The 11,588-nt window shown below is 36.5% G+C and overlaps 1 protein-coding gene across 1 annotated transcript in view; it reads right to left on the bottom strand.

Moving 5' to 3' along the window:
• The window catches only part of LOC102456675 (lemur tail kinase 2), a 50,646-nt gene that overhangs the window by 4,765 nt on the left and 34,293 nt on the right, over positions 1 to 11,588 (bottom strand). The window contains exons 7-12 of the mRNA XM_075899511.2: positions 11,470 to 11,554; positions 9,378 to 9,499; positions 7,314 to 7,463; positions 3,980 to 6,971; positions 2,268 to 2,403; positions 704 to 952 (exon numbers count right to left, since the gene is read on the bottom strand). Coding sequence (XP_075755626.2) covers positions 704 to 952; positions 2,268 to 2,403; positions 3,980 to 6,971; positions 7,314 to 7,463; positions 9,378 to 9,499; positions 11,470 to 11,554 — 3,734 coding nt within the window. The remainder of the gene's footprint in view (positions 1 to 703; positions 953 to 2,267; positions 2,404 to 3,979; positions 6,972 to 7,313; positions 7,464 to 9,377; positions 9,500 to 11,469; positions 11,555 to 11,588) is intronic.

Raw genomic sequence — 11,588 nt, 5'->3', positions numbered from 1 at the left:
ACGGGCCTATTGCTAAACCCTCAAACTTTAAAGAACCCACAAACCTTAGCAGAATATCAGGGACATACTTCCTACAAGCAACTAGATAGTAAAACAAATTCAGACTACTAATTCAGCTCCTAAAAGTCCTTAACTAGTGAAACAAAAACAAAAATCAAATTATGGCCTGTGATGGGGCCATCGTAGGAAGATTCTCAGAAACTTTAGAAGCTTTAAGTTTTTGCTCTTTATGGGGGAACATGGTTTCTTCCAAAGCTCCACAGAGTGGTCACCAAGGTAGAAATCTTATTGTTTTTCCTAGAAGGAATAAATTTAGTACAGTACTTTGGGAGCTAACCCAAAACTTTGGCAGTACTTGTGCACAGGTTTTCTGGAAAACATTAACAAAAACAAAATTATTTTGATGTTAAATGTTTTTACCCCAGTATGGAAGCTATTAATAAATGGCTTGTTTAAATATGAAAACCATTTAAGATATTATCAAAGGAAAAGTTACTTGGATTTATCAATACGGTAAACAAATATAGGCCTCATCACCAATATTTCTTTCACTGACATTATTTGTATTGTTTATATCTCTGCACTGTATGTTAATATAAAACTTTAACAAGTTATTGAGAACAGGCTTTATTTAAAAGCCAAAATATTACAAAAGTCAGCATAATATACACTGTTTACTTGAAGGAAACCTAAATTTACTTACCTCCCTGCTCAATATCTGAATCTGTAAGATGTGTGAGAGAAAAACTTGCAATGTTTGCCGGAGTAATAGAGAACCTGGAATAAGGTGATGAATGTGACCAGTTTTGTTCAAGACTCCGGGATGGTGGAGGGGGTGAAAAGTACTTAGAATTGTGAAGAGGTGGTTTAGAACTAATGAGATTATTTGCTGACTTAGCTATAAAAGAGGGTTCTGGAGAAGAGAAATCATCATCCCATTCAAAAGCTCCACCTAGAATAAACAATCAGAATTGATCAGGCTGTATGTAATTTAAGGCAGTAAGTATAAAGGAATAAGTGAAAAACTGTATTGATCTGAAGAATACTACTAGGTGTATCACAGTCCAACTCTATAAAAGCAAATGCTAATCAGCAGATGAAATATACTTAAACAAGTTGTGTATCTTAGGGAATCATTGGGACTACAAATTAATGTTGAAAGAAATCTGAAAGCTAGAAACTTCTGGTGGTAGAATGTATGAGTCACAGGTCAGGGGCCTTAAATACCCTAACATTCTTTACCACCACATTTTTCTTTCTATCATGTCAACTCCAGTTTGATGTAGTGGTTGTTACTGAGAATTGCTATTGGAAAATATTGCTTGTTATTTGAGAGCAGCTAGTGAAGTCCAGCTTTCAAAGTAACAAAGCATTAATTTGCTAACTAACAGCTTTGAGATATATGCCAATATTATTGTGAAAAATTAAACAGATGGGGGATGCAATGTAGGAATTCTGATTTTTAAATAATTATTTAATACAGTTAGTTATTTTAAATACATTGATTAAGTTATGTTCCCTATGATACATTTTTGGACATATTCAGATGTTTCCAAAATTTAAGTATTTTAATATTGCCACACAAGAACGACTATAGTAGGTCAGACCAACAGTCCATCTAGTCCAGTATCCTGTCCTGCTAACAGTGGCCAGTACCAGATGCCCCAGAGCGAGGGAAACACAAGTAGTAATCCTCATGGGATTCCTTCCCTGTGGATCTCTCTCCTAGTGAAGCTTAAGAAGCTACGAACTCCCATGCTATCATCATAAAGACATGGTTTCCATGGCTAGCAGGAGCTACAATGGCAGAGTGAAATTAAGAGAAAATATTACTTAAAGCTTTATATTTTCTTCTTGATTCATTAAGGCCATTGAAGCTCCTCTGATATGACAGTAGGAACTCCCTTCAAACAGCTTCTCTGGCTTCACCAGGAGAAGAGCCACTGTGGAAACAAATTTTTAAGTAAGTATGAAGAAGTTTTACAAATGCACAAGGAAATAATAGTGGGAAAGTTAATAAATTAGATATTTATGGTTTTAAGCAGTTGCATTAGGTCACCAGGAATGGGAATATTCTGTAGGGCCAGTAAAGTTTTCCAGACTCTAATATGTATTGGGAGTAAATGTCTGAGCCCTGATAAAGAGTATCTTATACAATCAAGGCACCGAAGGCAGTGTTGTATGGCATCTTTATGAAGATGTATTATATTCCATAAAAAAACAACCAGGTTTTATTTAAAATACACTGTTTTGTTAACCAGAAGTACCTTCTTCATCAGTAGAACTTTCTGAATTTGTAATTCTGTTCATGTAACTCAGACCTGAAGATAGGACAGGCGTGTTAGCAGAGCCTTGGTTGTTTGATTCTGCTGCACGGTTTCCCAGCTCTTTGGTTGGTGTTTCCTAAGACAACCCCCCCAAAAAAACCCACCCCACATACAACAAAACTTAGTTCAATTCCATTATTGTACATTCGTTATATATACAAACAGATACAGATGCCAGGGCTTCCAAACCAGGTAGGTATTTCTCAAGCCCACCTAGACTGCATAGCCTCTCTTCAACCAAGATCATAGCCAAACTTCAATTCATATTCTATATATGTATTTGCTATGGATTACAATGCATGGTATTTCATTCAAGTTGCACTGATGAACACGACAATGTTTGAAGGAAGTGAATTTTTAAACTGTCTCTCCCACCTGCTGTCCTCTACTTACAGAGTCCTTAGAAAAAAGATATAGCACTGAAGCGTAAGATTTTGAGACTGACCATTTGTTGTCTTCTCTGCATGAAACTATTTAGTTAACTATTTTTCATTTTCAAAATCTATCTTTCAGTTTCATCCACCATTATTCCAATTCTATCCTTTAATACTTCTGGATGAGGGAAATTTAGTAGGCAAGGTATATGAAAAAGCTACTAGTATGTAATCAGTTAGTGAAAATGAGCAATACAAAACCAAATATTGGGAGAGATATAATTCCAAGATAGCAGGTGTTTTTTCCTCCAACAAAAGAACTGCTATTTCTTTTAATGACAGAGGCCACAGAGCAAGAGAGTCACCTCTATTTTCTACTCCGATATGCAATAACCCTTTTAATATTTTTTATCCATGTCTTCTCCTGCAAGATTTTCAAAGCTCTCTATTCATTTTAAATTACCATGCTAGTCTGTGTGGCCATAAGGTTTAAAAAAAACAAGAGTGTGTTATTGTATAAAGTGAACAAGGAAACAAACGTAACCTTGGATTTTATTAAGTAGGTCAAACATTTATATTGTGTTTGTATTGGACTAACTTGAAGAATCACATGTATCAGATTAAGAAAAAGAAGAAAATACTGAAGTTCAAATACTGAGCTACTCTACTGTGACCAAATGTAACAATTTAATTTAGCCTTATCACATACACATCTATTACCATTCTGGATGAATGAAATGCATTAAATAGCTAATCTGAAATAGTATATTTATAATGAAGATACTTGAATTGGAAATTCACTAGAATTCGGATACTAAAACTAGTTAAATATAAAAATGGCAATATTTCTACAATCAGTGTAAGAACAGTCCTGACCTGTAAAAATATTTGTTATATACATTAAAAAACAGGCCAGATTAATAAAGTGCTTGTAAAAGGTGTCAAAATGAAAGTCTTGGAAGACCATATTCTTCTGTCCAGCACAGGTGTGATTGGTCAAGCTCTCATACACTATGTAAAGCAAACTACATTCACTTTATAAATACTAATTTGCATCACTGCACTGAATTTGGGAAAGAATCTCAAAAGGTCCTTGCTGAATATGCATAAAAGGTTTGTTAATTAGATGAATGGCTAATTTTGTAAAGATTTAACAACAACAAAGTTTGCCAGTATATCTTCTTCAATTGGGGCTTTACAATTTTGATAATTTTCTTTTTAAAAATAAAAATATCTAATTTCTGGAATCAATGCTTAGTAATTAAGAGGTCAAAATACCTGATCAAACAGATAGACTGTGACATCATCAAAGAATGTTACTGCCTTTTTCTCGCTTTTCCAATACTCAGAGGGCCGATCATGTTTAAGAGACTTCGGAAGTTTCAGCAGGCTTCTCAGATGCTTTCCATCATCTTTATCAGAAACAATCACAGGCACTTGATGTACAGTTTCATCTTCACTGTCTGAGCTAAGACTACACATATGGAAAGTTCTCATATCATCCTCAGAATCATCACTGTTTTCATCTTCTTCATCTGCATCATCTCCATCCTCTGATGAATCTAGCATTCCAGAAACATTAAGTTTACCAAGGTATTTTCCTTCAATATCTGGCTCTTTCAGTTTAGGTCCTTCAATGTGGCACAAGGGTTTTTCAACATCAGTTGAAACTGAAGGATTGTGTATGTTATGAGTAGACTTTAAGTCTCTGCATGGAAGAAATTCTGAAGTATTAGTGCCAACACAAGAAACATTTCTGCGAAATTCCTCATGTAGTTTAATTTCACCCCCATTGTTTTGTTCCAAATTCACTGCAAATATCAGATTTTCTTTAGTCCAATTGTCAGGAGACACCTGCATCTTTACATCTGTCTGCTCTCTCCCCAATTTATCATATAATTCTAATTGTGAGCCTACATTACCCGGGTCCTGGTAATCCTCTATTTGATTACGCTTTGATTGTATATCTTCAAAACAATAATAATCTTCAGCTTTATTCTTTTCTGTGCTAGAAGATGTACTACAAGTATCTACTGATAGTACTGTGGATTCTGCTGATTTGTTTACAATCTCTTCTGTTTTTTTGTCAAACTCAGAATCATTATCAGAAAAATAAGCAGAGTCTCTATAAGAGTTCTGATTTCTATTAGCAAAATTTGTTGTGGTTATTTCAAAGTTATTATTGCTATTTACTGAATCTGAGCAAGCTGTTTCTGCAGAAACAATGACTACTGGATTGGCTGACAAATCACCCGCACTCCTATCACCATCAACACGTAGTGCAGGATCTACGTTAGATGCATCAACAGAAAGATGGGAAGACCATTCTGGAGACTCCAGATTTTCAGTTTCATAGCCACTATCAGCAGGTTTATCAGGTGGCAAAAGTTTCTGGGGACTCTGAGCCTCTAAGGACTCTAATACCTCATTCACATCTAATGAATCCACAGAGTCTGGTGTTTTTATGGAATGCTCCACAGTCTGTGAAAGAGATGATGAGCTGTCTTCCAACAGATGATCTTGACTTGCACAGTTTGATGAAATGTCAGATATTAAAGTCACTTGTTTAGAAGCATCACTATATTTAAGATTATATGAAGTTTCCTTATTGTTCTCCAGTAAACCCCCATCTAATACAGAAGACATGTTCTGCAAATCACAGTTCATAGGTTCCTTACTAGTATTTCCTCTCTCTATACCAAGGTTTCTATCCAAAGTAATACCATAATTAACAAGTATTTCATCTTTTATCTGTTCTGCAGACTCTTTAGTTTCAAGTGTGACACCCAAGTTTCCAAAACTTTTGGCAGTACTAGACAGGATTTCAATGGGGGCATCTTCAGTGCCTTGCTCCTTTCCTTGACAGAGACCATCATTAATACTGTAGGATGAATTTTTATCCACTCCTTCAAATAAAAATGTATCACTGCCTTTTATTATGGGGAGGTTCTGATGTTTATCCTGTGACTTCTCATCTATTATGGGTGAAGAAGAGGGCACCTGCGTTTCTGCAAGAGACTGAAGCAGAAAATTCGCATCTTCATCTGCAGGTACATAGAAAATGTGATCTTTGCTCTCAGCTTTTAAATTATCATGCAATAAAGAAAAGTCTGGTGTATTTTTATCCAGTTTTAGCTCAATGTCAAGAGAGATCCTATCTGATGTTTCTGATAAATTTTTAAAATCCATTTTTTCTGATTTTGGTCTGATGTCATCATTGGTATCTTTGTTAGTCACTAGTCCCTTTAATAAATTCTTCTCTTGAAGAAACAGAAAGTTATTGGAGAGTTCTTCTGCAGATAGCAGGCTAAAATCAGATTCTCTAATATTTTCATATAAGGAACCAGCCTCATTTTCAGAAACATGATTAGGACTGTCCTTATCAGGATAAATGATTGCTTTTGATACCTCTAAACTTGAACTTAAAGCTGTTGGCATAAATTCAACATGAATATCATTTAGTTCAGTTAAGTCAAATATATTTCGGTTATTTGTCAATTCCTCTGCTCTGTCAATATCTCTGAATATATTCTGGAAAGGACTTTCAGGACCATTAGTAACATGTAAAGCCTCATCTTTAGGATCTCTGTTATAGTGGAAAAATTCCTCATCTGTGCTGGATTCTTCAGCATTAAAATCCCTGGGAACTATGAAAAGAGATTTTTTCTCCTGTACAACTTCTTGATGATCAACTTCTGTTGTGAGCACAACTGACTGATTATCAAAATTCATGCTATTGCCCACACCTTTTTCCTCTAACTGGATATAGTAATCACTTCCAAGAGATCGCTTGTGAGCATCAAAAACGGGAAGTACCCCAGGTATATTAAGTGATGCTTCTTGACCACTTTCCTCCTTTGTTCCAGACTGTTGTTCTGAAAGTGGCCTTTCAAAAACCTCAACTGGAAAGAAAATGTTTGTGTATGTCATTGCTTCATCAGCATTCATCTGACCACATTCATCAAAATGATCGTGCTTAGCTTCCTCCCAGACATATTCAAAGCTGAGTCCTTGACTTGTTTCAGTTACAGTGAGTACTTCTTCCATTTCACGGCCAAGGCGATCTCCTGTGAAATGATCTAAGATTGGAAATGCAGAATTACTTGATTCTCTATTGGACATATTTGGCTTAAGAGCATTCCACTGCTGTTCAAAATCTATCTCAGAATCTCTTTGGCTTTGCATGCGGAGATATGTTAAAAGTTTGTGTACTTCCTCTGCTGTTGGTCTTTTATCTGGAGGTAGCCAGCAGAACTGTAGAATTTCATACCTGTGATGAAGAAAGGGATATTTTCAGCAGTTACCATATATAAAAATAATTGTATTCCCCTTCAATTCACTGCATGGACAGGCTACACTTCAGTTGGTTACTTTACATCAAGCAATTAAACTCAAGAGGTTTCCTTTTGTATTCATGTATTTTGCAAAAAATATTTTCCTTATCTGTTGCAATTCCTTTTCCAGAAATATACAAACATCTCTAAAAATCACTTTTCCAGAAATATACAAATATGCAGCTCTTTTGACTTATTTGATAGTATAAAAATTACAGCATTTGAGAAACCTCTAACAATTCAGAGTTGCTTTTTAAATAGTCTAAAAAGAAAATTACCATCTATCAGAATATGGCTGTTCCAGATGTGGCTTAGAAAGTTTAACAAGTTTCTCTTTTATGACTTGGGTTAGAACTTCTTTGTCAGAAAAGTGTGAATAAGGCTGAGCAGCATTGTCAAAGAGCTCCCACAATGTTACACCCAGTGACCTGAAAGAGAGACATAAGTTTTCTATTAAACATTTTTTTATTATTTGTATTAAAGTACTATATAGTGGGCCCTCTTGTGCTAGATTCCCATAAAAGATTAAAATCAAGAGAGGTTTTGTTTTATCTGATGCATAGAGCATCTAGATAACTTTACAGATGCTAGCTTTTAGCAAACCATCCTCTACTCAAGAAGCGTAAAATAGGCATGTGTATAGGACAGCTCCAATTCAGCCTGCTCATCACAAATTAAAATGTCTATGCAACATGAGGAGGAGTGTCACTGTAACAATGATTTTTTATTAATTCCCATGATGGTGAAAAGATCAGCTGATGCCACTGAGTTGCATTAAACAAGTTGATTTCAAGTGGAAAAGGCAGCATTTCTTGCTCAGCTGCATAAAAATAAGTGTTGCAAAAGAAGTCAAAATGGGTTAAGGCAAAAGCAAATAAATATAGTGATTCCTTAACCCTCATCTATCTAAAAGGTCTATGCAGAGCATTTTATCCATTACAATATGAGGAACTGTCACGCTAGCTAACCTGCCTTCATCCCCATCTTTATAAAAGAAACAAAACCCAGAAACACTGAAATCCTAAGTAGGTAATATTAAGATTTGATGTTTATCTAAAAAATACCTGATCTAACCTATATAGTGCACAGAAAAGCAACTAGAGTTTCATTTGGAATGCATAAAGTTTAACTGCATGAACTCATAGTAGCACAATGGCTTATCTGAGGATCTGGTACGTAAGGTAAACAGATATTACAAACTGAGGCTTTAAGTCACTACTGTCCTAGGCCACCTACTTTCTGGTTAATGCAATAAAAAGGAAATCAAATTATTCTACAGGTTGAACTTCTCTAGTCTGGCATCTTTGGGACCTAACCAACTCCAAACCAGAGAATTTTCCAAAACATGGGAGGTCAATATTGTGTAGCAGCATTATCAACAAACGCTTTCACTGCTTACTGGGCTTTAAGAAGACATTTAGGGATAAATTAGAGCTAAACAACAGCACAGAACACAGAGCCAGTACTGGTGGCTGTAAACAAATTTTATGTGACTTGGTAACGCCCGTCATAAGTGGGCATTCAGTTAACTAAAATCATGCCACACCACAGATGTTGTCAGACCAGAGTGCCGGACTAGAGCGGTTCAACTTGTAGTATTCAATGAAATTTATTCTACTGTCTAGGTTCAATAAAAATTAGGATTTCAGGTAATGTCTTGACTCGTGGGCCAAAATCCCCTTTTCAAAGTAATTTAAAAGTCTAAATGTCATAGAAAGAAATTAAACAACTTGGGTGATTTTGAAAATTTTACCCACAGCTTAGATTCTTTGCAGACCAATCAATGGCAACAACCAGTGTAAATGGGAGCAAGTGAATCTATTTAACTTCAGTTCTTTGAAATGAATGGTATATTGTGGAACACAAACGTTAAAGCTCTACTGTAGTGTATTGTGCCAAGGTAACGTTACCCTGTTACCTAACATGTTGGCCATAAGTATCAAAACTTTCTACATTATCTATGACAATTACCTTAGTGACCAAATCATTTGTTGTTCCACTTAACTGCTGGCAAATGTTTGCCTTGTACACAAGCAATTATTTCTTTTACAACTGAATGTAAAAACCTAGTCTGTTAAACATATTTCCATAATTTTATTTTGAAGTTATAACTGCTTAACAGTAAATTTAGAGTGTTAAGTGTAATTTCAAGTCAATAATAGAAATTAATCTGAAAAATTCCTTCAAAACAAAGACAGCAGAATATTAAATCTAGCACATCAAGCCAACAGTCCATTTTGGTGCATTCTTTACAATGAAAATACATTGATTAATAATTGTATATTTTATAGTGAAAAACGTATGAACTCCAATTCTTTCAACTGTTTAAGTTTACTACATACCATATGTTACTATACTTGGTTGGCTCTGCTGTTAACAATCTATCTTGAAAGCTTGTTACTAGCTCAGGTGCAATCCATCGAAGAGGAACAAACTTCTTCTCCTCTGTCTCAACATAATCCTCCTAGGTATGACAAAAAGAAAACCAAAATAAGAGTGAATCTAAGGTTAAAATAATAGAATCATAGGATTGGAAGAGACCAATGCTTTAGAGATGCTCCAAGGTTTGTTTTTTAGTTAATCTCCCATTTATCTTAATTTTCACTCACTATTAGGTTCTTTCTTTCAGATACAGGTTGGACCTTCCCATTCTGGCACCCTTGAGTCCTGAAGAAGAGAATTCACTATACCAGTTTACTGCCTGCAGCTGGCAGGCTATTGCTCCAGCATGCACCTTGCCTCCACTTCCACCCCTCTCCCCACCCTGGCTGGACTGTTTGCCCAACTACTACCCGCTCCCTTACCAGCCCTGCTTGCCACCAGGCTGTGTCCTCATCCCTGCACCATGACTGGGTTGCTGACCCTATTGCCCCTGGCTGACCCTCCAGACATTAGACTCCCAGGCTCTTTGGTCCAGATGCATCCATGGTCCTACTGGATGTTGCTGGATCCGAGAGTGCTGGTTTTCAGAGGTGCAACCTGTATTTTTTTTCCCCTTCAGCAGAAGGGCATTTGCATGTTCTCTGAAACACCTTAAATGCTTCTATGAATGATTACACAGAGAATAAATGGTCTCAGCATCCTTCTGCCATAAAAAGTTACCTTAATTCTCTGTAGAGCATAGAGGTGCCTATTGAACAAGAATATCTTCTGTGAGTGTTTATCAAAGTTCAAGCATTTTGTACTGAAAACCATTCTCAGTATATTAAAAATATTTAGAAATAGTTCAGCAGCTAAAATACTTCGAAGATTGGCTAAGAAAGAAAATGGGATTACAGTTGACACTTCCCTCCTTTATTCAGTTTGTGGAGTACAGTAATTCCTCATTTAACATGTGCCCACTTAACACATTTTCACAATAGCACAATTTTTTTTAGGGAACATTTTTTGAATTGCACGACCGTCCCCGGATTAACATGATTTCCCCAGCTGGACCGTTGCCGGCAGCTGCACGGGGCTTCCCCTGCCTCCCTACAAAACGGTTGAGGGTTCACCGCTCGCTGTGCCGTTCCCCACTGACTCCCCCTCTCCTCTGCTCCCACTTGCAGGCCGGCAGCTGGGTTTCCCCAGCTGGCCTGTCACCAGCAGCTGTGCAGGGCTTTCCCCACCTCCCTGCAAAGCGGTGGATGGTTCGCCGTTCGCCACGCCGTTCCCCAGCAACCCCCCCTTGCCGGACGCAGTGTGGGTCCCAGCAGACCCGTCACAAGGGCATACTTCCAACCCAATCTCCTCTCCCGTCTCCTCCCTTTCCCTTCCCCAGAGCCAAACACCTCCCCTCCCTGCTGTAACCCAGTCCCCTTTCTCCCCCAACCTTATGTCCCGATTCCAACAGACACCACCACTTGAAATGCAACTCTCAACTTTTCCATTATTTTCAGTGGGAAAATTGACCCTGCATAACATGTTTTCACTTAACACAATCATTTTCTGAAACATATCTATAGTGTTAAATGAGGAATTAATGTATAATATTTAGAATTAATATGAGATGTAATTAACACTTTCATTTCAAACAATATTTTAAACTGATCAACAATATGTTTGATCTTTACTTTACATTTTAATTCATATCTTGTTTAACTTCTACATCATCTCCTGCATTCTTTTATTTTAGGTCTCTTGTACAATGAGGCATGCAAGCTTAAATGGTAACTGGAAGTTCTGTTAAATGTGTGGGGAGATGAGGCTAAAATCAGGTTAGTCATGTTCTCTCATCAGTTCTCTAGTAAGCAATGTCACCGCTAACAATTCAGTTAAATGTTATACATCCTGTACTTACATAAGAACCAATCTAATTCGTAAAGCACCTGATCCAAAACATAACCCCATAAAAGCAGTCATTTTATATTATACTGGTTTGTAATATTTTAATTTGAAGATGCTCTGAATCTCTTTAAAACTGATTAGGCAAAGAAAACACATATGTTGACTTACCTTATATCTACTGAATCCTATTCCATAATCTCCTACTTTTACGTTTAAATCAGATGTAAGAAAGCAATTCCGTAAGGCTAAATCACTAGAAAACAAATAGTGCAATAATGAGAGCAAAA

The sequence above is a fragment of the Pelodiscus sinensis genome, chromosome 15, assembly GCF_052426305.1.
Source record: "Pelodiscus sinensis isolate ZL-2025 chromosome 15, ASM5242630v1, whole genome shotgun sequence".
In the NCBI taxonomy this organism is placed as follows: Eukaryota; Metazoa; Chordata; order Testudines; family Trionychidae; genus Pelodiscus; species Pelodiscus sinensis.
Note: the sequence above shows the minus strand (reverse complement) of the source record. Positions and strands in the feature narration are given on the sequence as shown.